This window comes from Gopherus flavomarginatus, chromosome 23 (genome assembly GCF_025201925.1).
Source record: "Gopherus flavomarginatus isolate rGopFla2 chromosome 23, rGopFla2.mat.asm, whole genome shotgun sequence".
In the NCBI taxonomy this organism is placed as follows: Eukaryota; Metazoa; Chordata; order Testudines; family Testudinidae; genus Gopherus; species Gopherus flavomarginatus.
Window position 1 is genome coordinate 14,016,541 of NC_066639.1, and position 27,782 is coordinate 14,044,322.

Below are 27,782 nucleotides of genomic sequence, written 5' to 3' on the forward strand. Positions count from 1 at the left end.
GCATGTAGTGGAAATGTCCAGGGGCAGGTATATATATGCAGGCAAGCTAGAGATAATGAGGTTAGTTCAATCAGGGAGGATGAGGCCCTGTTCTAGCAGTTGAGGTGTGAAAACCAAGGGAGGAGAAACTGGTTCTGTAGTTGGCAAGCCATTCACAGTCTTCATCATCTTCATCATCTGGACCCACGGGAAGGAGACTCTGGAAAAATTCCACCATGATTTCAACAACTTCCACCCCACCATCAACCTCAGCCTGGACCAATCTACACAGGAGGTCCACTTCCTAGACACCACGGTGCAAATAAGTGATGGTCACATTACCACCACCCTATACCGAAAACCTACTGACCGCTATGCCTAACTTCATGCCTCCAGCTTCCATCCTGAGCACATCACACGATCCATTGTCTACAGCCAAGCACTGAGGTACAACCGCATCTGCTCTAACCCCTCAGACAGAGACCAGCACTTACAAAATCTCCACCAAGCATTCTCAAAACTACAGTATCCGCACGAGGAAATAAGGAAACAGATCAACAGAGCCAGACGTGTACCCAGAAGCCTCCTACTGCAAGACAAACCCAAGAAAGAAACCAACAGGACTCTACTGGCCATCACATACAGTCCCCAGCTAAAACCTCTCCAACGCATCATCAGGGATCTACAACCCATCCTGGACAATGATCCCACACTTTCACAGGCCTTGGGTGGCAGGCCAGTCCTCGCTCACAGGCAACCTGCCAACCTGAAACATATTCTCACCATAGGAACTCTAGCTCAGGAACAAATCCATGCAACAAACCTCGATGCCAACTCTGCCCACATACCTACACCAGTGACACCATCACAGGACCTAACCAGATCAACCACATCATCACCGGTTCATTCACCTGCACGTCCACCAATGTAATATACGCCATCATATGCCAGCAATGCCCCTCTGCTATGTACATCGGCCAAACTGGACAGTCGCTACGGAAAAGGATAAACGGACACAAATCAGATATTAGGAATGGCAATATACAAAAATCTGTAGAACACTGCACCCTCCCTGGCCACACTATAGCAGACCTTAAGGTGGCCATCCTGCAGCAAAAAAACTTCAGGACCAGACTTCAAAGAGAAACTGCTGAGCTTCAGTTCATCTGCAAATTTGACACCATCAGCTCAGGATTAAACAAAGACTGTGAACGGCTTGCCAGCTACAAAACCAGTTTTTCCTCCCTTGGTTTTCACACCTCAACTGCTAGAACAGGGCCTCATCCTCCCTGATGGAACTAACCTCATTATCTCTAGCTTGCTTGCATATATATACCTGCCCCTGGAAATTTCCACTACATGCATCTGAGGAAGTGGGTATTCACCCACGAAAGCTCATGCTCCAAAATGTCTGTTAGTCTATAAGGTGCCACAGGATTCTTTGCTGCTTTTACAGATCCAGACTAACATGGCTACCCCTCTGATACTTGACCCTTGGGAGGTTATTCCAATGGTTAGTTACTCTCATGGTTAAAAATATACCTTATCTCCAGTCTGAACTGGTCTAGCTTCAATTTCCAGCTATTGGATCATGTTAAACCTTTCTCTGCTACATTGAGGAGTCCAGTACTGAACAGTTCCCCACTTTGATATTTATAGACTGGGATCTAGTCACCCCTTAACCTTCTCTGTCTTAAGCTAAGTAGATTGAGCTCCTTTACTCTATTTCTACAAGTTGTGTTTTCTAATCCTTCTGTCATTCAGCTAAATCATATCACTGCAACTGCCCCTGCTCTAGGTGGGCAACTATTCTCCACACTTCTAGTGAGGTCCCTTCTGACAAGAGAGGGGGCATGTGTGTTAGGACCATCAAGCATTACTGCTGGGTGCACAGGGAGAGGAGACCCCTGAATGAAGAAATCAAACTCTCCAGGCTATAGAATCTACGATTTGACTGGTCTGTGACTGGGAGTGTACAAATGCGTCTGGTTGCTCTGCCAAGGTTTTGGACAGAAGCCAGAGCAGGATGATAGGCAAATAGCCTGGAGGCCCCACAGTGCATCCTTTAGTATACTAGTTTAGCATTCCATTAATCAGCCACAATACCTCCTTTAAATGAACTCCTGATAGAGCATTAAAACATCTGATGCTGAAGGCACCTGTGTAGTAAGAGGAGGCCCTAAGATGTAAACCTTGGTATCAGAGGCCTGGTATGAGGCCTAAGGCCTGAACTAAAGTAATGGTCAAGACTCTGCTAACATAAAGCAAAGTGAAGCTGTGAGCCAGAGGCAGGCCCTGCTCACAGAAGCTGGCAAGGAAAGGGCTGATGCTGCAAGAAGATACGTACCTAAAAGGTACTGAACACTAGAGATCAGAACATTCACATACTTGCACATTCCACACAGATAACAAGGAACAGGCCGACCCATCCCAATGACCGGCAAAAGGGTAATAGGATGGATAGAGTTGTTTTGATCGAACCAACATGTACAAGGTGAGAGGTGGCACCTTACGACATAGAGGGGTTGTACCTTACTACGTTGAAGGGTTGCACCTCAATATGTCAGGAGTGATGTGTAACTTGTTTGCACCTGTGTATAAGAATGTATCCCTGGGGCAGTGTCTTTGTCCATCCGAGGGGGCAGTGGAAAGTCCCGCCACTGACTGAGCCAGGTCCATTGCCAAGAGGCAGTTTCTCGTAGTATGCCCTGAGTTAGGCTAAGAAACCTACAGGGAACTGCCATTGTGTCCGAGATCACAATAAACCTAGCAGACGTGACTTTGCATCTTACTAGAGTCTGTGGTCATTGGGGGTTCTCGTCGGGTCTGCTGCATCAGCTATCTGCAGAGCTGGGGCAGCACACGGGGTGAGCACATGCACGCAGCCGAGTGATACCAACAAGGAGAGAGCAGAGCAGAGCACCATACCGGTAGCGCTTCTAACAACACCTCTGACAACACTGGTGACCCCGACTGCTGATCTGGTGAGTAAGCGAACCTGCCGTGGCAAGAATCGCAATCTAACATGGCAGCAAACCTCAAGCTAGGGAACCCTCTGATCCCCTCCCTTTTGATCCCCATGGAGTCTTATAACTCATGGACCCGCTGGATTGCCAGTAAGGGGGGTCCAATATGAATTGAAGAATGGGGAAACATGGACTGGCATATATAGAACGATGGTAGAATCCGAGGCTCTAAAAAATAGTAGTAAAAGTAAAGAAGCAGAAATTTTGCAACTACTGTCTATGGCAGTAAGATGGCTAAACAGCATGCTGGCATGCTGGGCAAACAAGTAATGGAAAAAGCAGGGCAAGTAATAGTAACAAAGAAAGAGTTAAAAGAATCAAAATTAGCTACACAGCCCTGGAATGCTCCCACCGCCCTTGCAGGGTGGCAAGCAGCCCAGAGACAATCAGTACAGGAACCGAGTGAAACACTGGAAACAGCTGTAAGGAACCTAGAAAAAATACATGTGCCGTCCCCTGTTATAAATATTGGTGGTAAACAGCAGGCTTCAGGTAGCTACCCTGTGCCTGAAGAATGGAGACAGAAGTGGAAAAAGGTGGCCCTAGGAAAAGTAAAAAAATGAAACTGGGTCCACTGCATTGCAACCAATCACCTTATGATAAAAGCCGGGTTCCAGTTAAACTTAAACTGGAACCTAGACTGGTGCCTGTCAGAACGGGACAAGTAAGTGCACAGAAGGAAAGAGTAGCAAGCTCTGTAGCCAGTGCCTATCTAGTACAGAGGAACATCGTTACCTTCAACTCAGTGGCATTTCTCTGTCGGTGGTCAGGGCAGTCGTGCTGATGCATTTTTTCTTGAATATGGTAGTTCACCAACACAGTGCGCAAAACAGAGTTCAAACCTCACGGACCATAAATGAAGGTACCTCTCACGTTCGGCAGAATGTGCCATATCAGAGATGAGATTTGCACCTCTCATAGACAGACAATGGCAGCTGGGAGGGGAGTGTAACATTGACCCACACATTCTGCAATGTTGTCACTAGTGCCTGTCTGTGTAATTGAAACCATCCCACACCCTGCCAGCCCCCACCTATGCCTGACAAGTTCAGCTTGTGTTCAGATTCTATCAAGCAGAGCAGTGAGATCCAGCAAGCACTTTTGACTTCTTGCAAGGATTTTTTCTTGAAAAGCGTGTGTTTGTGTGTGTGTAAGAAAGAGAGAGGATGTTTGTGAGTAGCATGTTTGGCCATTAATATTACAGCACTAAAAACAAGAGAGACCTGGGCCTTGGGCTGGAGGCAATATTCTCTCCGCCCAGCAGACGGGGGATGTACTGGGACTAGCTCCTGGCTCTTTTTTTGAACTGGTTCCCGTGGGGACACACCAGAGATCACTGCAATCTACATAGGGAACAACCACCTGGAAATATTCTCCAGGCCCCAGCTGATTTGGAAAGTTAAACATGATATTGGACAACACAGAACCATGGGGCCAGGTCCCATAGAAAACAAAGGGGAGTGGGGAAAAAAGAGAGCACAGAAGAGGAGAGGAGAGATGGGGTAGAAAAAAATCTCTAGAGAGGGAGCAGCTGGAGAGAACGAAGGAGTACCATGAACAACAGAGGCAAGCAGGTTTGTAAAAATTTCAGTGGTGCCCAGAATGCCCAAAGCCTATGCCCCCCCAAATTCCACTCCATACCTGCCTACGGCTCTGGGAGGGTGGGGGAAGGAGGTCTGGGGTGCAGACCCTGGGCTGGGACAGGGAATGGGGGTGCAGGAGGGGGTGAGAGGTATAGGCTTTGGGATGGATTTTGGGTGCAGGCTCTGGGCTGGGGCAAGTGATGGGGGTGTAGGAGGGGGTGAGAGGTGTAGGCTCTGAGAGAGAGTTTGGGTGCTGGGTGCAGGCTCTGGGCTGGGACAGGAGCTGGGGGTGCAGGAGGGGTGAGGAGCATGCATTCAGTCATTTCATAGGGCAGAGTTTTAAGGCTATTAAGATTTGGGGAACTATTCTTCCTAGCACCCTTCCTGTGTAAATTTCAGAGGACTTCTCATATTCACACCCATTGAGCCAAAATGTTATACCCCAATCTAATAGACAGGCCAGGAGGTCTCCAAGTTCATAAAAAGAAACTAACAAAAAATAGAAAAAGGAACAAAACGTTTCTAAGATTATAAGGGGTTGGGTCTCTGCACCTCTCGGTCTTTGGTTTCACATGGATTAGGAACTGTAGCTGCAGTTTAGGAACCAGGTAATGGCATAGATGGTCCAGCATGTTGGGCTAGCAGTTTAGGAACCAGGTAATGGCATAGATGGTCCAGCATGTTGGGCTTTACAGGTACAGGGAGACTAGTGCAGGCTGCATAGTCTGTCACCGTTGTGCTTCATTCCCCAGAGGGGATCAGTCCTGGGATCCTGGCAGTCAGTCTCTCTGAGGCTATGTCTACACAGGGAGAGTTACTGCAGTAGGAGTTACAGTGCCGCTCACAGAGCGCTGAAGGGAAACCGCTATTGTATGTTCACACTGTCAGCTGCGTGTTCGCACTTGCAGCGATATTCCGAGTGGTGCACTCAGTATCCCACTGAGCATCTCTTCCTCTTCTGCCACTAAGAGTTGTGGGAAGGCAGAGGGGGTCACGGGGCATCCCGGGTCCTGTCCCAATGCCCCATGATGCATTGATTTGCATCCCGACAATCCCTGTGCTTCCATTCACATTTGGCACCATCTTTCAGTGCTTGGTGTACTGTGCATTCTGCCTCTTCAGGCAGCAGGAATGGATCCTGCACTTTTGACCAATATGCTGCTTGCTCTTATTAACACATCACAAGTGACAGTGGGGTTATTCCTTAAACTACAAAGGCAAGGGGAGTTTGACATTGATCTCGCCATGTGTAGCAGCTTTCACACGAAATTGCTTGTGTCATTCATGGAGATGCTGACCACAGCGGAATGCCACTTTTGGGCTCAGGAAACAAGCACTGAGTGGTGGGACCACATCGTCATGCACATCTTGGATGACAAGCAGTGGCTGCAGACCTTTCGGGTGAGGAAAGTCACATTCATGGGACTCTGGGATGAGCTTGCCACAACCCTGCTGCGCAAGGACACGAAAATGAGAGCTGCCCTGTTATTGGAGAAGTGGGTGGCAATTGCATGGTGGAAGCTGGCTACTCCAGACTGCTACCAAATTGGTCACTAATCTGTTTGAGGTGGGAGAGTTGACCGTTGGACATGTGTTGACAAAAGTGTGCAGGGGCATTAATTGCATCCTGCTCTGAAAGACTGTGCCTCTGGGCAACATGTGTTGACATTGTGGATGGCTTTGCACAAATGGACTTCCCTAATTGCAGAGGTGTGGTAGATGGCACACATATTCCAGTTCTGGCACCATGCCACCTAGTCACGGCATACATTAATCAGAAGGGGTACTTCTCTAAGGTTCTCCAGGCAGTTGTGGATCACAGTGGGCATTTCACGGACATTAATGCAGGCTGGCCCGGTAAGGTGCATGACACATACATCTTTCTGAACGTTGGCCTGTTCAGGAACCTGGAAGCAGAGACTTTCTTCCTGGAGCAGAAGATCACCATAGGGAAAGTCAAAATGCCCATTGTGATCCTGAGAGACCCTGCCTACCCCTTAATGCCATGGCTTATGAAGACATACATGGGGGACATTGACAGCAGCAAGCAGTTCAAGCAGAGGCTGAGCCAGTGCAGAATGACTGTTGAGTGTGCTTTTGGCCATTTATTTGTGAAGGGAACATGTACAACATGGTTTTACAAAAGGCAGATCGTACCAAACCAACCTTATCTCCTTCTTTGAGAAGGTAACAGATTTTTTAGACAAATAGATGCAGTGGATCTAATATACCTCTATTTCTGTAAGGCATTTGATACGGTTCCACATGGGGAATTAGCTAAATTGGAAAAGATGGGGATCAATATGAAAATTGAAAGGTGGATCAGGAACTGGTTAAAGGGGAAACTACAACAGGTCGTACTGAAAGGTGAAATGTCAGGCTGGAGGGAGGTTACTAGTCGAGTTCCTCAGGGATTGGTTTTGGGACCAATCTTATTTAATCTTTTATTACTGACCTTGGCACAAAAAGTGGGAGTGTGCTAATAAAGTTTGCAGATGACACAAAGCTCGGAGGTATTGCTAACACAGAGAAGGACCGGGATATTGTACAGGAAGATCTGGATGACCTTGTAAACTGGAGTAATATTAATAGGATGAAATTTAATAGCGAAAAGTGCAGGGTCATGCACTTAGGGATTAATAACAAGAATTATTATTACAAGTTGGGGATGGATCAGTTGGAAGTAACAGAGGAAGTGAAGGACCTCGGAGTATTGGTTGATAACAGGATGACTATGAGCTGCCAATGTGATATGGCCATGAAAAAAAGCTAATGTGGTCTTGGGATGCATTAGGCGAGGTATTTCCAGTAGAGATAAGGTGTTAGTACCGTTCTACAAGGCACTGGTGAGACCTCATCTGAAATACTGTGTGCAGTTCTGGTGTCCCACGTTTAAGAAGAATGAATTCAGACTGGAAGAGATACAGAGAAGGGCTACTAGGATGATCCGGGGAATGGAAAACCTGTCTTATGAAAGGAGACTCAAAGAGCTTGGTTTGCTTAGCCTAACCAAAAGAAGGCTATGGAGAGATACGATTGCTCTCTCTAAATATATCGGAGGAATAAATACCAGGGAGGGAGAGGAATTATTTAAGCTCAGTACCAATGTGGACACAAGAACAAATGGATATAAACTGGCCATCAGGAAGTTTAGACTTGAAATTAGATGAAGGTTTCTAACTATCAGAGGAGTGAAGTTCTGGAACAGCCTTCCAAGGGGATTAGTGGGGGCAAAAGACATATCTGGCTTCAAGGCTAATCTTGATAAATTTATGGAGGGGATGGTATAATGGGATAGCCTAATATTTGGCAATTAATTGGTCTTTGACTATTAGCGGTAAATATGCCCAATGGCCTGTGATGGGATGTTAGATGGGGATGGGATCTGAGTTACTACAGAGAATCCTTTCCTGGGAGTCTGGCTGGTGAGTCTTGCCCACATGCTCAGGGTTTAGCTGATCACCATATTTGGGATCAGGAAGGAATTTTCCTCCAGGGCAGATTGGCAGGGTACCTGGGGGTTTTTCACCTTCCTCTGCAGCATAGGTCACTTACTGGAAGATTCTCTGTATTTTGAAGTCTTTAAACCATGATTTGAGGACTTCAATGGCTCAGACAAATGTCTGATACAAGAGTGGGTGGGTGAGATTCTGTGGCCTGCCTTGTGCAGGAGGTCAGACTAGATGATCATAATGGTCCCTTCTGACCTTAAAGTCTGAGTCTATTTTAAGAACCATGAGGAAGGGTGAAAGCTTCACTCAGGGCTGGACCACTGAGGCTTAGCACCTGGAGGCTGAATTTAAACAGCCAGAGACCAGGGCTATTAGAGGGGCAGAGCACATAAGGATCAGGGATACCTTGAGGCAGCCCTTTGAAGCTGAAAGCCACTAATATTTCTTGCCATGTACAGAAGTGCAGCGTTTGTAGTGCTAGGAGGGGATTGTGATTGGTGCAGACAATGCACTATGAAGGTTTAAGAAAATTGCCTGTTGCTTCGTAGGGATCTGTTTGCTTTCAACTAATGGAATAAAGATTGCTTTCAAACCAAAACTATTCTTTTATTAAAAAACAACAACCGGAGGAGAAACAAACAAAGAAACAAAAACACATCAGCACTGTGGGGAATGGGTAAAAGGTTACACATCTTGTCTCAAGTAATCTTCCTCTTAACAGAAATAATTACAGTCCATACTGGGCCTCTCTTCTCATACAGGCTATTTCTCTCACATATTCCCCCACTCTAACTCCTTTGGAGTGAGGTTTTAATTTCAGGATTAGCCACCGTTTCCTAGATAGTAGGAGGGGGCAGGGAGAGAACTAGAAGAAAACCCGAATCATATTGTAACACTGAAAGTTATCACAGAATCAGCCTCTTACACTAATTAACTTCATGTTTGATTTCATTATCGCTGGTAACAACTTATTCAAAAGATTACAAAATATAAACCGATAGGGCAGTTTTCTCTTAATTCCCATTTCCACCCAGTCAGCATTGTGTGAAGTCACATTCTACAATATCCTAGGAGCCTTCCACTTTTGTGAGTTCATTTCTACCTGGGGTTTCTCCCAGAAGTGTTGGTGGAAAGGGTCTCACACTACGTAGGAAGGCTGCGTCATGAGAAAACCCACCTGTGCTCTATTTTCACACTTTCTGATCTTTCAGAGTAGCAGGAGGTGGAGAAGTGATACAAATGCATTAGATTCAAGAGTAAACTAAGAGACCAAACCACAGACGTTGGACTCAGCATTCATATATCCTGCACTATGAACTTGGGATCGGATACATTCCCTCATGGGCTACAAATCATTTGCCCAGCATGGAAGTGCTTCTTGTCCAACAAGGCAGCCAGAATGGAACCCATAGGCATGGAATGGCTCTGAAGGAATCAGTTGAAAAAGACAGTTGTTCCCAATTTAATCATGGCATCCTTTAGAGGCGTGATCAATGCCACTTAACTAGGAAGCAGCGTTCTAAAAAGAGTTTACCTGGGCCACGGGTCACCATAGCTTCCATCTCCAGGGTGAAAATCAACCACTCGTACCTGCAATTTCTACCTGAGTTCTTGTCAAATCTTTCACCTTCCTTGGAGTAATTTTACACTTCTCTGGCATAGAATTCTTCACCAACCGCACAACAGATCAGTAATGATAGTGAGGTTCAACTCCCCCAAATATGCCCTTTTATTTCTTTAATCTGGTGGAATAGGTTCCATTTTTCCCATCTCTACCTAGCTAGGGATTGCATTTCCCAATTAATAGGCAACATGCTCCTGATTAGGAAGGAGATATCTTCAGGAGCGACCTCCTGCAGGGCCTGGGCCAGAACTGCTTTGGGAGCCAAATAACTTGGAACTAAGGAAAATACCCAGGTATTTACCAGGAAATCCTCTTCCCAGCCCTTTGAAAAAAATATTGACCCAACCAACCAAACAGAGGGATTGGGATGGTGATGGGGAATAAGGGAATCCCTCTGACTTACCCTATCTCCTTCTGTTGTTACAGAGGGGAAATGACATTTTCCCCTATCCCTGCCATTTGTTATAGTTCAATATACTTTAAGTGAGGAAAATGGAAGTAAAAATATCTGTTCTGCAGCACAACCTGAAGCAACATCAGTGCAACTGGGAAGGAAACAATTGGTTCCCGAAGGGGGATCTTGATGACTAACAATGGCTTTGAAATGGGGGAACAGGATAACCGTGATGCTCAGGGTTTGTTTAGACTAGGAAAAGTGATGGAGTTTAGGTTAGGTCAAGGGGAAAGCTAATGCCAACCACTGCACCTGGGCTGCATCTGCACTACAACTTTTTACATCAAGATCACTAACTTGAGCAGGCAACGCCAGGTACAGTCCTAGTGGATGGAAGACACAGATAGTTTTTGCCTCTGTGTAGCTTGTTGGGATCAACCCTCTCGCTCCCACCTGGAGCTGATGAACAGTCCTGGCAGGAGGGACACACACTCCTTCGACTCAAAAGGAAAGGAGTTGATATAAAAGATCACAGGACTGACCCCAAAGAAGGGTGAGCTGCAAAAGACAGAAGCAGGCAACTTATCTGGGGGAGCTGAGACACCACAGTGAAAATGGTACAAAAATCACTACGTGGGAATTAGCAAATATGATTTTTTTTAAAGAAATCTTTGGCCAGCCCTAGTCAAGGCATTTGTTCCAGTTTTCTCTCATGTGGATTTTCTTATGTCTAATAAGGATTGAGCTCTGATTAAAGCTTTTCCTACACTCAGAACACATGTAGGGTTTCTCTCCTGTGTGGATTCTACGATGTTTGATGAGGTCAGAGCTATTATTGAAACTTTTCCCACACTCAGAGCATGTGTAGGGTGTCTCTCCTGTGTGGATTTTCTTATGTGAGAAGAGGGCTGAATTATCAATGAAGCGTTTCCCACACTCAGAACATCCGTAAGGTTTCTCACCTGTGTGGATTTTCCTATGTCTGATAAGGTTTGAGCTCTGATTGAAGCTTTTCCCACACTCGGAGCACGTATAAGGTTTCTCTCCAGTGTGAGTTCTCCAATGTCTGATAAGGGTATAGCTCTGATTGAAGCTTTTCCCACACTCAGAACACATGTAGGGTCTCTCTCCTCTGTGGAGTCTCTGATGCGTGAAAAGGTCTGAACTCCCATTGAAGCTTTTCCCACACTCATGGCATATGTAGTGTGTCTCTTCCAAGTTGATTCTCTCGTGTGTAATAAGGTCTGAGCGGCTCCTCAAGTTTTCCTCTGACATCAGCTGAGTCTCACAGGCTTTTGCTTTTTCTGGGAGTGCACAAATCCCGGAAACATTCCCTTTGGATCTTCCTGATAACATCCCATGTGGCTCTCCTTGCTCAGCGTCTTCCTGCTGGGGTTTCTCCTCCTCATTCTCACTCACCATCCCATCACCTGATGGGAGACAGAGACAATCCAGACATAGGTCACTCTCTGTGCCGGAGAGAAAGAAAATCTCAGAGAGAGGAATGGTAAAAGGGATGAACAAACCAAAATGTGTGTGGGAGAGATCAAACCTATCAGGAGCAGATTTTCCCCAAACCCTTCCCCAGAGGAGAAAGGGATCAGTTTTGGTCCGCATCTCACAAGAACACCCAGGGGAAAGCGAGATTGGGGAGGGACCTGCTGCCAGTTGTCAGTCAGGATAGGTGGGAAGCCATGAGTGATATCTGCCTAATGATTCCACATCTGCAGGGAACAATCCTGAACTTGGAGAGCTCACAAGGTCTTTGTAGGGCATCCCAAATGTTTCCTGTATTCACAGACAGTTTTTGAGTTGGTTTAACCCAGGGATACGCAACCTATGGCACGTGTGAGAACTGATTTTAGTGGCACTCACACTGCCTGGGTCCTGGCCACCGGTACGGCAGGCTCTGCATTTTAATTTAAATTTTAAATGAAACTTCTTAAACATTTTAAAAACCTTACTTACTTTACATACAACACAGTTTAGCTATATATTATAGACTTATAGAAAGAGACCTTCTAAAAACGTTAAAATGTATTACTGGCACGCAAAACCTTAAATTAAAGTGAATAAATGAAGATTCGGCACACCACTTCCGAAAGGTTGCCGACCTCTGGTTTAACCAATTCCTCACCTGTGCAGGCAGCTCTCAGGGGCACTTCGTTCTCAGAGCCCAGGAGGTCTGGGATCCATGGCTCTTCCCCTTGTTCCAGCTGGGAGATCACATCAGGTTCGGAAACTGGAAACCCTACTCCAGGCAAAGAAAACAAGAGAGGTCAGTGGAATTTCTGGGATACTTGTCATAAAGAATATTCCATCGTTTTAACCCCAGCTCATTTTTAAGCTGTAACATCCCTTCCTTGGCTCTAAGTGGCAGGAGAGTTATTATAAATCATATTCATTACCTTAGTGCCTAAGGGCTAAGTAACAGAGGGTCCCCATTGTGCTAGGCAAAGTACAAACACAGAATAGTAGATGGCCCATGCCCTGAAGAATTTACGAACTATATAGACAAGACAGACACAGAATGGGGGAATAGGTAGAATCCACTGTTAGAAAATATTCAGTCCTGCTTGTAAAGCCTATACTTTAAGAACTTAGGTGTATTTTTATCACTTAGCTAGTTACCGGGGTATAAAAACAAAGAATCAAAATCACAGTCTGCCTGTGTATGGGCCTTCTCTCATTAGGATAGTCTGAGGCCTTGTTCTTAGGCTAAGGCCTTTGGCTAAACAGCAGAAGCCATAAGCTGGGAAGCATATGGTCACAGCCTCACCCCACACCAGTCACACTGAAATGAGGTGGTATTGGGTTGTTAGGAAGATGATCCTGTCCTGATAGCGCTCATCACCACCAAATAAAGAAACAGATCTTAAGATGGTTAAGAAAACTTAGTTTGACAGCAGCCTGTCTGGCAAGAAATCACTTCTCAATGGTTGTGGTTTTGAAACCTTCATTTCTGTATTGTTTTATCTTTATGCCCACCACTTTTAAATTGTTAATCTGTCTGGTTCTCTATTTTTTTCTGTCTGCTGTATAGTTACATTTCCTAGGTGTAAGTTAATTAGGGTAGTGGGATATATTGGTTAGAGAATTATGTTACAAGATGTTCGGATTGGTTAGTTAAATTTCATTAAAATGATTGGTTAAGGTATAGCTGAGAATATTACCACATAAAATAGAGGGGGAAGGGAAATCGGAATCATGTTTGTTAAGGGGGGCGGGGAACAGGAACACAGGCAAAGCTCTGGAGCATCAGAGCTGGGAACAGAACACTGGGGAACAGATTCTATCGGAGTATCGAGATAAGCCTGAATGGTGTGAAGGGCTTAGGGATATGCTTGCTTGGAAACTAACCCCAATAAACATGGCATTATCTGCACTTCAGACTTCTGGTCTTTTGCTGTCTGCGTGATAAGAACCAGGGAAGAGAAGGCCTTCTAACAAAACTGACATGACCTGATAAATAAGAGGTAAGCCTTTAAGGAAGGTTTTAATACACTTTAGAGCTGATCAGGGATTCCCACGAGGACTGATGAGGGGGTCATGGTAAATACGCATTGAGATCCTTTTCTTGTTTTATATCCTTTCCCCATTAGGCACACTGTCATGGATCCATAGGATCTATGTAATGCCTGGGCTTTTAAACAGTCCTTGCAAAGTCTCTGGCTTCAACACTCCTACTTCAACCTGTCAACTCTGCCAGCAGGTCCAGTTGAACTACACTCCTCTTCAGAGACTGTTCCTCATTCAATGCACACAGCATTTTTTTGCTGTGACACTGGGCAGACTTTTAAAACATAGCAGGGATTATTTGTGAACTGAAATGCAGCATTGGAAAGTCCTTAGATTAGGACAGAGAAGCAAAGAAGACAATATAATCCATACTGGCCAATGCCCTCGAGCCATGATGCTGTAGAAAACAGTTTAGTTTCCTTTCACAGTGCCTGTCCATTTGTCTTTGCTCCAGTAGAGCTCCCTGCGCCTGTGAGCCCAGTTCTTCCTGCTTCCAAAAACATAACGAGTCCATGTATGCTTCACTCAGCCAAATTGAGATCCTCCCATGGACAGGTGACAATTATTCTCTTGTCTCTGTGGGGTATTCCACTGATGTAGGTTGGTCCCAGTCAGTTCTTAATGACCCATTCATATCACCTCATGACAGCTCCATGACAAAACACCTCATGTCTCCTCCTCTTTATAATCATACAATACCAATCACACAGGGAAACTGAGATGTGTGTTGGCATCTTAGAAGTATCACCAAAATTCCCACCTCTATCACACACACACTGCTCACAGCCCCTGGAGAGAAAGCAAAGCACAGCAACTGGACGTTAGTCCAGTGAACACAGTGGAGGACAAGCTGCAATCCTCAAACCTTGGTCAAAAAGGAGAGGCAGGTGGCTCCCTACCCATAGAGAGGGGCTGGCTAGAGGCCTGATACCTGAGGAGCCATTCTTTGAGCAGACCATGGAGGCAGGTCAAAGGCTTAACTACCCCAGAACTGTGACATTGCAAAAGGACATTCTGGGGAATTAGGAAATCTAGTGACTCAGGTGTAATGGGAGGGAGAATTAAACTCCCCCAGTGTGTGGAGAAGGCTGGGGAATTAAACACTAAAATTCAGGAGCAACAGCCTCTAATTCTTCCAGAAAAGGAGAAGGTAAGAAACAAGAACTGGGCCACGCAACCTCAGGAGGGACAGGTTCAAAAGATCCAAGGAGCCTGGAGGGAAGACAGCTTGTGGCTGCTGCAGATGGGGAGAGGGGAGATAAGACTCTCTCCAAACTCTCATTCCTGTTGACGCTGACTTGATTTTATGACCTAGTCTCATTTACTGGAATAGGTCTAAGGAGAGAATCCCAGATCAGATATTTTGCACCCTCATTTTGAGAGACTAACGAGGAACCACAAACAGGGGCAATACGCCACAAGATTCTGAAAGAAGGAAGTTTGAGGCGGGCTTTAGCAATTAGGTTGCTATGCAGTATCTCAGCAGTTGGATGCATTCATATATTGGAATTATTAATAAATAAGTGATGTAAATCATTAGTATTAATGCTTAATTATGGACTTCCCAAAGGCCACATATGGGTTGGGGCCGGTATTGACATTCTTGTAATCAGAGTAAAGGAGCAGATATGGTATATAGCCAAACTAGTACCATAAGGAAGTGGATAAGATACCTCTCCTAGTTACCATTTTTTCATTTTGTCAGGTCCCCAAGTAAAGTGAAGCAAGGCCTCCATTCTGATGGTCTCTCTTACTCCTCGATCTTTGTTTCCAATGGTGTCCCTCTTTACTATGCTTACCTTAGTCTAATCATTATGTGTATTGATCCTTACCTGTGATTTCAATTATAACTGTCTGTATTAAATCAAGTTTCTGTGTGTTTCACCAAATTTCATCTTCTCAATTAACTTTCAGTAGCTATGTACAAGGGAAAGTTGTGCCCCAATACGTAATCTTATAGGTGTAAAAATTGTGCAGGCTGCACTACCACCCTGTGATATCATCAACAAGGTGCCCATTTGTGCCTGGGTAGCAGCCCTGCTATGGGAGGGAGGAATGAAAGGACTCAGGATTGGAGGCCGGGGTCGCTGTGCATAGAGATGGGGAGGGGGGTAATGAGTGGGAGAGGGAGGGCAAGCGTTAAAATAACATTTGAGGAAAATATGTATAATGAAGTGGAACTGAACAGAAATAAAACTGGAGTGTAGGCTCTAAAGCAACGAGGCTTGGGTAGGAATTTGGGGTTAAAGGTCTGGGATCCTCCAGGGCTCTAGATCCCCAAACCTCTTCTCCCTCCCACTGACCCACCCAGCCCACTTTCTGGGTGCCTTTCCTCCAGACTCCCTTCCCTTTCTTCCCATTACTCTCAGTCATCGCCACCTCCCGGCACCTTGGTAGCTTCTTGTGTTCCCTCCTCATCTCTCACTACCTCCTTCCTCCCTGCTGCTTCTTAGCTCTTAGCCTGCACACACCCTCCCCATATCTGGGCACCCTAGAATCATCTACTCCACCCCTTCTCCTCCCCTCCCACGGCTCTGTTCTCCCTTCACCCGTGGGGTCCTGAATGGCAACATTATACGCTCTCCTATCAGAAGAGGAGCTCATCTGACTGTCACACAAGTCATGCATGAGTCACACACCTATTTACTCAATTTAGAATTCTACAGGTGGCAAATTTTCCTCTTAAAATGAGGAAAAGGCATGAAAGCTACAGTTATTAATGTATCCAATAAAGATACATTAAATGCAATTTTAAAATGACTGACGGCACCAAAAAAGCACATGTCCAAAAATGATACTAGTGGGTGGGAGATAAGGCAAAAAAGGGGGGACAAGGAAACTTGTCAAAACTTGTATGATGAATAAAGGTATAAAGTTATTACTACTCAGGTTCTTTAGAGACCCAACAGCTTCTAATAACCCAGGGGAGAGGATTCTTTACCCAGCAAGACCACCGACTCATAGTTCTCCTGCATGACATCCCTGTAGAGGTCTCTCTGACTGAGGTCCAGCAGAGCCCGCTCTTCCCTAGTGAAATACACAGCCACCTCCTCGAACGTCACCGGCCCCTGAAAGAGCAAGAGTCCAACACTCAATACCTGGTGCCCCACTCACAACCCCACTATTCATGGAACAGCAACACCAGGGAAATGGAAGCCATGGGAGGCACATGTTAACAGAGTCCCACCCCACCTTGCTTCGAGTAGCCAGGAGGCATCAGAGGGTAGCAAGAGAGAAAATTGTGTCTCCCAGCTGACAGACGGAGGCAGGGTCTTCACATTTATCACATACCTACTAGCCAGAGCTTGATATAGGAGATGAGGCTGTCTCTGGACCCTGCTGGTGGCTCCCTGGTAGGAATCCCAACACTCTCCAAATAAAATATATGGAAGAAAGGGGAAGTCAATAGTAAAGAATATAAGTTAGAAGGTTAGAACTATAGAAAATTGGTAAGGGAAGCTATTAGAAAACAATGACCAATCAATGAAAATAAGAAGGAAGTTTTAAAAAGTATATGAATCCTAACAATGGTAGTGATAAATTACTATACAGAAATGGCAGAATTATCAAAAATAATGCGGAAAAGGTAAAAGTCTTTAATAAATATTTCTTTTCTGGATTTGGAGAAAAACAGATGATGCAACTCATATCATCAGATGTTGACGACGACACTCCATTCCAACAGGACTTCACGAGGACATTAAACAGCAGCTATTAAAGTTAGGCATGTTTAAATCAGTAGGTCCAGATAACTTGTATCCAAGACTTTTAAAATGCCCGGTGGAGGAGCACGGTGGACTATTAATAATGATTTTAATTAGGACTTGGAACACTGGGGAAATTCCAGAAGACTGGAATAAAGCTAATGGTGTGCCAGTATTAAAAAGTGTAAAAGAGATGCCCCAGCTAATTACAAGAGTATCAGTCTGACATCGATACTGGGCAAGATAATGGAGTAGTCGATACTGGATTTCATTAATAAAGAATTAAAGGAGGGTAATATAATTAGCACCCATTAAAGATTTAGAGAAAATAGATCCTATCAAACTAACTGGACATCCTTACTGGAGGAGATGAAAAGTTTGGTTGCAGCTAACAGTACTGACGTAATATACCTAGACTTCTGTAAGGCATACAACTTGGTCAAGCACAACGTTTTGACTAAAAAACTAGAATGATACAAAATAAACACGGCATACATGAAATAGATTAGAAACTGGGATTGTAAATGGGGAACCATGGTCGAGTGGATTTATTTCTAGCGGCTTCCTCCAAGAACTGGTTCTTGGCCCTGTGCTATTAACATTCTTATCAATGACCTAGAAAAGAATACAAAATCATCACTGATAAAATTTGTAGTTCCCACAAAGATTGGGAGTGGAGGTAGCTAATGAAGTGTCAGTAGATTCAGGCTCCAGCACTGGGAGTCTGTGAAGTTTTCCCAGTCCTTGTTGGAGGGTTATTTCCTGTTCCACAAAGAGGGGAAGTTCCATTCCCAACTCCTGTGCCTTGAAATTAGGCCCTATCTGACACTACACCCCATATTCAGCATAGTGGTATGGTTATAATATAATTAGGACGTAATTATGATGCATTTTGTACAAGATGCATCATGTGTGGTGTCACTGGAAAAGTTATGATTGGTGAATATGATTATCCTATTTGTGTGCGTGGATCATGTTTGTATCTGAAAGTTATGGATATTCACTGTGTATCTGTATTTCAAATGTGCTTACTCTGGGTAACACCCACAACTAGTCTTTCAGGTACAACAATGAAGAAGTCAGACAGTGCTGATGGCTCATCAACAAAGACAATGGACCATGCAAGAGCTTAGCACTCAGCAGGGCATGCTAGGGCATATGATCAGACCACATGACACTGAACTCCATTTTGGTACCTGTATTTTTCCACAAACTGGACTGGGAACTCAGTTTCAAACAAAGGGGTCCCGCCATAGGGAAAAGCTACATAAGGTGGGGTGTGACGGCATCTCTTGGCCTCATTCCCCACAGAAGAGAACTCCTGGAAACACCTGAGGAACAAAGACTGAACTGGGGGAAGTGCTGGTTCCAGGGTAAAGGGATTTCTAGCTTGTGTATGGAAACTTGGGGGACTGCTTGTATCATCAGTCAGGGTGAGAAATTGCTAATTCAGATTCTATCCATCTAGTATGCTAGGCTTAGCAAATAACCAAAAACTCAAACTAAGTAATCTGTTTTGATCTGTTTGTTATCACTTATAATCACTTAAAATCTATCTTTCTGTAGGTAATAAACTTGTTTTATGCTTTATCTTAACCAGTGTATTTTGAGTGAAGTGTCTGGGGAAAAATCTCAGCTTGGTTAGCCCAAGCTTGTTGTGCCTATCTTTCCCATATCGAGGGGAAAGCAAACTATATTAATGATCTTACATTATACAAATCCCTGTGCACTATAAAATGGTATAATTCTGGATTATACTACAGCAGGCGTGCAAGGATCGGGAGCTGGGAAATTGGCTGTTGTCTTCTCTCTGTCCTACAGTGGCTTAGGTAAAGCATTCAGGTAGCTTAGCTGGGTGCATGGTACCACCTGCTCTCGAGTTGGGTGATAACAGGACCTGGAGAGGCTGGCTGAATCTCCAGCAAAGCAGTGTGAGAAAGGCCAGCCCAATTTGAGGATTAGAGGACCAGGAGTTCCCAGAAACCCCCCAGACTGCACCCCAGGGGTGATAACCCATCACACCCTAGATTACACAAGTCTCAGCAGGTTTGTCACATCCTGTCCCCTCCCCTTCTCTACCCTAGATATTTCCTGCCTCCCAGCACCTCCAGCTGCTCCACCTCTCCTTTACTCCTCCTCTTCCTCCGAGCAGAGTCCATCACCAGCTCCCTGATAATCCCTTACCTGAGCCAGCTCCATTGCAGCCATTTCCTTCCCCCTGGGTGGATCTGGAGTGAAACCTGGACGTTATTCTGTAGCCTGCCAGGGCGAAAAGGGGAACATGAGAGAATTCAGATGGGGCTTTTGTCCATTCCACAAACCCATTCTGCCCAGGATTTTTCCCTGCTAATGAACATTCTAGGTTCTGACACACTGTGAAGCACAGAGTGACCTTATTGCAGTGCAAGCCTAGCCCCAGCCCACTAGGGTGTAACCCTCTGAGACATGGTGAAAAATCTCCCAGTAACAGAGTCTCTCTGTTACACTTATCAAGTTTGTGGACGATACCAACTTGGGGGGGTTGCAAGTGCTTTGGAAAATAATCTGGACAAACTGGAGAAATGGTCTGAAGGAGATAGGATGAAATTCAATAAGGACAATTGCAAAGTACTCCACTTTTAGGACGGAACAATCAGTTGCACATATACAGATGGGAAATGACTGCCTAGGAAGGAGTGCTGCGGAAAGGGATCTGGGGATCAGAGTGGATCACAAGATAAATATGAGAAAACAGTGTAAAACCATTGCAAAAAAAGCAAACATCATTCTGGGATGTATTAGCAGGAGTATTGTAAGCAAGATACGAGAAGAAATTCTTCCGCTCTACTCCGTGCTGATTAGGCCTCAACTGGAGTATTGTGTCCAGTTCTGGGTGCCATGTTTCAGGAAAGACAAATTGGTGAAAGTCCAAAGAAGAGCAACAAAAATGACTGAAGGTCTAGGAAACATGAGCTATGAGGCAAGATTGTAAAAACTAGGTTTGTTTAGTCTGGAGAAGGGAAGATTGAAAGGGGACAAGATAACAGTTTTCAAGTACATAAAAGGTTGTTACAAGGAGGAGGGAGAAAAATAGTTCTTCTTAGCCTCTGAGGATAGGACAAGAAGTAATGGGCTTAAATTGCAGCAAGGGAGGTTTAGGTTGGACATAAGGAAAAACTTCCTAACTGTCAGAGTGGTTAAGCACTGGAATAAATTGCCTAGGGACGTTGTGGAATCTCCATCATTGGGGATATTTAAGAGCAAGATGGACAAACACCTGTCAGGGATGGTCTAGATTACACTTAGTCCTCCCTTGAGTGCAGGGGACTAGACTAGACGACCTCTCGAGGTCCCTTCCAGTTCTATGAACCAAAGGAGAGCGAATCAAAGGAGTTACTTTGGGGGATTCTCCCTGTCATTGTTCCCAAGGCAGCTCTCTCAGGTTTACGAACTTGTTTGATGCTCCAGCCTTTAGACAGTCTCTCCTGGGAGTGCCCCCTTTCATGGGCTGGGTCTACTTTTAGCTTTTGGCAAGTGTGACCCTAGGGGCTCTGAGACTGGGCCTCCTTGTCTCAGCACATCTTGTTTCTTTCTGTGGCTCCCCAATCAGTCCAAATGAGTAGATATGTCTCATAGAGACTGTGAACATAAGAACAGCCCACTGCGTCAGATCAATGGTCCATCTAGATCAGTGGACAACACCAGGTGCTTCAGAGGGAATGAGCAGAACACGTAATCATCAAGTGATCCATCCCTGTCACCCATTCCCAGCTTCTGGCAAACAGAGGCTAGAGACACCATCCCTGCCCATCCTGCCTGTGACACTGGCAGATGAGGTGTTAGCTCTTACACAAGCCCCCATGTCTTAATTGAACATGGACAAAAGCACAGCTAGAATCAGTCTGGCTCACCTGTGTTAGTATTGTTAAAACAGGTGTAAGAATTACAAGAATGTGTTTAGTGTCTAGACTTTATTGAATGCTTGTAAGTTGCTGCCTGGGTTAATATCTGACTAGCTGCATTGTGAGCCTCTGTGGCTCTGCAAATCACCAGACAGGAGAGAGATTTTACCTAGGTGAAGTGCTGATTGGCAACAGAATCCATTACATCCTGCCTGGCAGGAAAGGTCCATCAACACCAGATAGACTATTATGGGTGTAGTAAGATGAGGCCCTGAGACAAACCCTTGGTATCAGAGGCCTGGTATGAGGCCAGAGGCCTGAACTGAAGTACTGGTTAAGACATTGCTAACAGAAAGCTAAGGCAGGCTCTGCTCACAGAAGTTGACAAGAGCATATACACATGTAAGTACTAATAAAATGAACTAAGAACAATATGACAGATATACAATATGAAAGAACCATGCAATGGATAGACAATATGATGGATAAACAATATGAACGGACAATATGATGGATAGACTTATTTTTTCGAATCAATCTGCACCATGAATCATAGAATATCAGGGTTAGAAGGGACCTCAGGAGGTCATCTAGTTGAACTCCCTGCTCAAAGCAGGACCAATCCCCAGAAAAGATTTTTACCCCAGTTCTCTAAATGGCCCCCTCAAGGACTGAACTCACAACCCTGGGTTTAGCAGACCAATGCTCAAACCACTGAGCGATCCCTCCCCTGCCCTTCCCTCAGCCTCTCCTCACGTGTTCCAGCCCCCTAATCATTTTTGTTGCTCTCCACTAGACTCTTTCCAATTTTTCCACATCCTTCTTGTAGTGTGGGGCCAAAAACTGGACACAATACTCCAGATGAGGCCTCACCAATGAAAGGCAACACCATAATGCATAGAGGGGCTGTACCTCAATGCATTCAATGATATGAAACCTGTTTGTACCTGTGTATAAGAATGCATCCCTGAGTGGACGTCTTTGTCTGGCCTAGGGGACAGTGGAGAGTCCGGCCACTGACTGTGCCAGTCCATTGTCAGGGGGCACATATTCGTAGCATGTCTCATAGACTCTAGGACTGAAAGGAACCTCGAGAGGTCATCGAGTCCAGTCCCCTGCCCTCATGGCAGGACCAAATACTGTCCAGACCATCCCTAATAGACATTTATCTAACCTACTCTTAAATATCTCCAGAGATGGAGATTCCACAACTTCCCTAGGCAATCTATTCCAGTGTTTAACTACCCTGACAGTTAGGAACTTTTTCCTAATGTCCAACCTAAATCTCCCTTGCTGCAGTTTAAGCCCATTGCTTCTTGTTCTATCATTGGAGGCTAAGGTGAACAAGTTTTCTCCCTCCTCCTGATGACACCCTTTTAGATACCTGAAAACTGCTATCATGTCCCCTCTCAGTCTTCTCTTTTCCAAACTAAACAAACCCAATTGTTTCAGCCTTCCTTCATAGGTCATGTTCTCAAGACCTATAATCATTCTCGTTGCTCTTCTCTGGACCCTCTCCAATTTCTCCACATCTTTCTTGAAATGCGGTGTCCAGAACTGGACACAATACTCCAGCTGAGGCCTAACCAGGGCAGAGTAAAGCGGAAGAATGACTTCTCGTGTCTTGTTTATAACACATGTCCTGTAGAGTCTGTGGGGAACCATTACTGTGCTTCGTTTGACAATAAACCTGGCCGGGTGCCTTCGTACCTTATCAGAGTCTGTGGTCACTGGGGGCTCTCTCGGGGTCTGCTGTGTCAGCATCTGCAGAGCCGGGGCAGCACACAGAGGGAACACACGCATGCAGCCGACTGATATCAACATTGATATCAACCACACTGGTACCATCTGACGACACTGGTGACCCCGACCGCTGATCTGGTGAATAAGTGAGCTGTCTGCTGTGGGAATCGTGATCTAACATGACAGAAAACCATAAGCTAGGGAACCCCCTTAACCCCTCCCTTCAGATCCCCACAGAGTTTAAAAAGTGTAATGGGGAAGAAACATGCAATGTAATTTGTAAAGCTAGGACAGGGACTGTAGCCTTAAAATGTAAAATATTGCAAACTATAGCCACGGCTGTTAAATGGTTAAAACAGCATGCCACAAAATCAGTGGGGCAAGTATCAGTATGCTGGAATGCTCCCAACTTCCATTGCAAGCAACCCAGAGACAACCAGCACAGAAACAGACAAAAACATTGGAAACAGCAGCAGGGAACCTACAAAAAATACATGTGCCATCCTCTGTTATAAATATTTGTGGTCAACATCAGGCTTCGGATAGCTCCCCTGTGCCTGAAGAAGGAGGGACAGAAATGGAAAAAGGTGGCCCTGGGAAAATTAAAAGATTAAACTGGGTCCACTGCAGTGCAGCCACCACCTTATGAAAAAAGCCAGGTTCTGGTAAAAGCTAAACCAGGACCTAGACTGGTGCCTGTAGGGAGAAGTAAGTGCACAGATGGAAAAAGCAGCACACAATACTTTCACTGACTTGGTAAATCAAACGAAGGAAAAAATGGGAACAGTTCACAGAGCACATTAGGAGACAGGATCTGCCACTCGATCGCAGGGGAGTGAATAAAAAAGAATCTCAAAGTAAAAAACCAAAATTAAGCGGGTTAACACCTACAATTGATGCATTAACACATGGAGTTGCCCAAAAACAGTTAACTGCAGCAAAAAAGGGCACTCCCGCCACCCACTTGGCATGCACACAAAAGCAACAGACATTGAGGGAACCAATTCAGGTTTTACAAGAGCAAGTAACTACCCCACTCTCCTCTCAGAGCCAGGATAAAAACCAGGGGCACAGTTCCCAACTGTGCAGGTTCCCAACTGCTTTGACCCACGACCCACACTCCGCGCTCATATCTAAAAATATAACCACCTTTCTCAAACATTTTTACATACCGGTTAAGTTTTTTCCATTATATACTTTCTCAGTTTGCTAAACTGGCTGCTGCTGCCTGTACTTTCAAATACCTTGATACAGTTAATCCTTCTTGGCTCAGATCTCGCTACCATCCTAGGTTGCTCTTCACCCCCAGCTCCCCTTTCCCCTGCCTCTCCTCACTTCAGCTGTCTCTCTGTTTAAAAGGTTAAAAGTTATCGTTTTTACAGAAACCTCCAAAAGATAAAGCAATTGAAAACAGAACAAAACAAGAAACAAAAAGAAAACAAGGTAAAAACTTTACTTTAAATACATCCAGTAAATGAGTTATTTTAACCCTTCAGGAATGCAACAGCTGGAATTATTCCTAACTTTCTTGAAGACAGGGTTGCCAAGCAACCGAAATGCACACTCTGCTTCTAACCTAACCACTCACTAATATTTGAAACATGGGCTTTTCTTATTTCCATCTAGCAGAGTTTTAAAACAATGTTAAATATAAAGTACTGCAAAATTCCTTGTTACCAAATACATAAAAAAAATAATATTTGCCAAATTTATTGTATCAATTTTTCTTAAAAGTTTTAAATGAGGTAATAACTTGTTTATTCAAATGTTTAACCCTTTTAATTTTTTGTTTGCCTTATTTTGTATAGTTATGAATAGAATTCTGTGCTATTTGTTTCTAATGGTAAGTTTGTCCTGTATGTCATGTGCATTGTCCAATGTTGTATGTTGCGTGTATCATGTGACTATTTTTTATTATTTTTATTTGGTTGCAACAAAAGTCAATTTTATACTCTTTTAAAAATATATGTATATGTGATACCACACTATTTTAATTTTATGGTTGAGGTATAACCTCATAATATTATTAATACCATTTTTTTCAAAGTTCAACAAGATCTCAGTTATAAATATATGTACATATATTGCTGCCTCAAAAAATAATGAAATTGCAAATAAAAATAATTCTCTTTCATTAACCACACTTTCATTTTGTTTTTGAAGTTTTTAAAAAATATTTTATTCAAAGAAAAAGGGAAAACCTCAACATTAAGGTAAAGATAATATTAACAAAATGTCAATTTCTGGCTTGGGTTTTTATAAACTTGTTTGGGTTTTTTTAAAAAACTTGTTTGCACTTTTAAATATAGTTATAAGAATGTGAGAGCAAAATGTTTTAAAATAACAATTTATGCATCGAGTTAGCCAAACAATTTCAACAGGTTTCCACCTTTGGCTCCCAAACATAACAAAACATCATGAAAGTTTAATACCCTCAAAGTATTTGCATGGACCTGTATTTAAAATTTATTTTGGTTTAATTTTATACACTTTTCTTTTATGTTATATCAGTGGTCCCCACTCCGGGGCTGCAGGTGCTGGTGTTCTCGGTCCCCAGCAGGTGCGGGGCCGCGGCTTAAGCCAGAGAGAAACTGAGGCCCTGCGCCTGCCGGGGACAGAGAACGCCGGGGATGCAGGCTTCTTTCTATGTGGTAGTAAGAATAATAGATACATTTGGATCAGCAGTTCAACAATGTTTTACTTTTTTAAAATAAATAAGATGAAAACTGTTTATGATATTCATTTTGTAAAAACTCCTTCATTTTTTTTACAGGTAGATAAAAAAGAGCAAATTCACATGGTAAGGTGAAAGAGTAATTGCCAAATAATTTAATTAATACCTTTAACATGTAAAATTACCCTTTGTATCTTATGGATTCATATATTATATAGTATTAAATATGATTTTTTTTTGTATTATTTAAGGTACAAATACAAAATAAGCCTTGAAAAATTGTTGGCGCCCGCCATACTCTTCTGAAAACATGAATGTGCTACTCACCACAAAAAAGTTGGGGACCACTGTGGGCTGGTCTACACTACGGGAGGAAATCGATCTTAGATACGCAACTTCAGAAGTCGAATATCTAAGATCGGATTACTCACCCATCCTCACTGCGTGGGATCGATGTCTGCGGCTCCCCCTGTCGATTCCACAACTCCGTTGGGGTTGGTGGAGTTCCGGAATCGATATAAGCGCGCTCGGGGATCGATATATCGCGTCTAGATGAGACGCGATATATCGATCCCCGAGCAATCGATTTTAACCCGCCGATACGGCGGGTAGTCTAGACGTAGCCTTTGTTACATATGTTATATGTTATGTTAATGGGAAGCAGTGGTTGTTAAAGTTTGTTCTTCTAAAAACAGTTACAAAGAGTGAAGTTGGTATCACAGGCAAAGTAACTCTAAAAAGCTTGTTAAAATTATGTTACTAACTCTTTTGCTGAAACAGTGTTCAGCAAGGGAAAGCAATACACCTTCTCATGAAAGATTGTGAGCATCTATTTCAGCCGTGAAGCATTACATTTAGTATAAAATATTAGTAACGCACCTCAAGTGAAAATGAATATCTATACAACAATTGCAAAAGTATCGCTTGTGTATAAAAAGACTTGGACCCTATTATACTGTAAACACTAAATTAATCTGTGTATTAAATTTTGGGTTACTAAAAACAAGAAATGTAAAAACAAAACAAAAACAAACTTTATTATATTAACTAACTTAAGAACAAAGACACCAGAGATATCTGTACATAGTGAAGAAATCCCCAAGCATCAAGAAAAGAAAAATGAAGTGCTTTATAGATAAGAGACTGGTCAAATACACCTCTACCTATCATATATGGACAATTACTTTAACAATCAGCTAAAAACCACTAGCTGGACCAATTAAACTGTCATTTAATTTCAACTTGGTTACTGGGTAAAAATAACGGTATTATTGCTGTACCACTGCATTATCGTTGTACTATTGCTATACTATGCACATTTTAAATGTTGTACAGCAATAATATAACCTGGCTAAACTGTTTAACCAACACACAGGTAAAAATCAACTAATGAATGGCAGAAGACAACAGGAAGGCAAGGAAAAAAACAAATTGGTAAAGAAATTAAGTTACACACTAACTACAATTGGGTAAACAAGTTCCGTGTTAGTACCAGTCGTAATTTGGGTTAATGACACTGCATCCAAAATAAGACACGTTAATTCAAAACAATCTTGCTCAGTGTCTGGATACCAATACTACAGCCTGACACAGCAATATTTGATAAATTGGCAACTGTCCATTCAGTAAGTTATCCGGAAAACAACATCCATAAAAACAGCTAGATCTACATCAACTACGGGTGTACCATGTGGCAATGGAACAGAGAAACAAGCCATTCCTGTTTCCTGCCCAGCAAAGCTTACCAGAGGGTGACAACCAGCAGTAAGGGTGGCCCATAACATGAATGCACAGTACTGGGTAGTAACTAATTACAAGACATTTATATATAAAGGCCTCATTCGTAGTGTCATTACTGCAAATTTCTGTTTTACTTCTCATATACATAACACTGTGGAACAAAACTATAACAATGCATATCCCAGTATTTCAAAACACTCAGCCTATTACTGATGATACAGGTGATAACTACAATTGCCCTAATAGGAGTGTGTTTCTATCTGTGTCACCAAAGTAAAAGGGTCAGAGTACAACACCAGACTGGAAAAACATGGCTATGCTTGGACATAGGGTGATGTCATACGTACACATACATACCACACATATATACCCAAATACGCTACAAATATATATGCCGTATCCATATTATTCATATATATTATTTGGGAGTGCCTCTAAGGCTCAACCATAATACTACATTCCT

General features: G+C 43.7%; 3 protein-coding genes across 4 annotated transcripts in view; all 3 read right to left on the reverse strand.

The window, feature by feature from the left end:
- LOC127039371 (zinc finger protein 883-like) overlaps positions 1–27,782 on the reverse strand; it is a 341,025-nt gene that overhangs the window by 296,467 nt on the left and 16,776 nt on the right. The window lies entirely within an intron of this gene.
- Positions 1–27,782, reverse strand: part of LOC127039346 (zinc finger protein 883-like) — a 205,128-nt gene that overhangs the window by 160,570 nt on the left and 16,776 nt on the right. The window contains exon 2 of one of the 2 annotated variants that reach the window (XM_050932876.1): positions 19,466–19,540. The exons of the other annotated variant lie outside the window; for it this stretch is intronic. Within the exon in view, the coding sequence (XP_050788833.1) occupies positions 19,466–19,540 (75 nt within the window). The remainder of the gene's footprint in view (positions 1–19,465; positions 19,541–27,782) is intronic. 2 annotated transcript variants of the gene reach the window in all.
- Positions 10,452–19,540, reverse strand: LOC127039429 (zinc finger protein 34-like). The gene is made up of 5 exons (XM_050933183.1): positions 19,466–19,540; positions 16,869–16,945; positions 16,519–16,645; positions 12,196–12,309; positions 10,452–11,527 (listed from the first exon to the last, which is right to left on the reverse strand). The coding sequence occupies exons 3-5, from the start codon at positions 16,550–16,552 to the stop codon at positions 10,740–10,742; spliced, it is 936 nt and encodes a 311-aa protein (XP_050789140.1). The 5' UTR covers positions 16,553–16,645; positions 16,869–16,945; positions 19,466–19,540; the 3' UTR covers positions 10,452–10,739.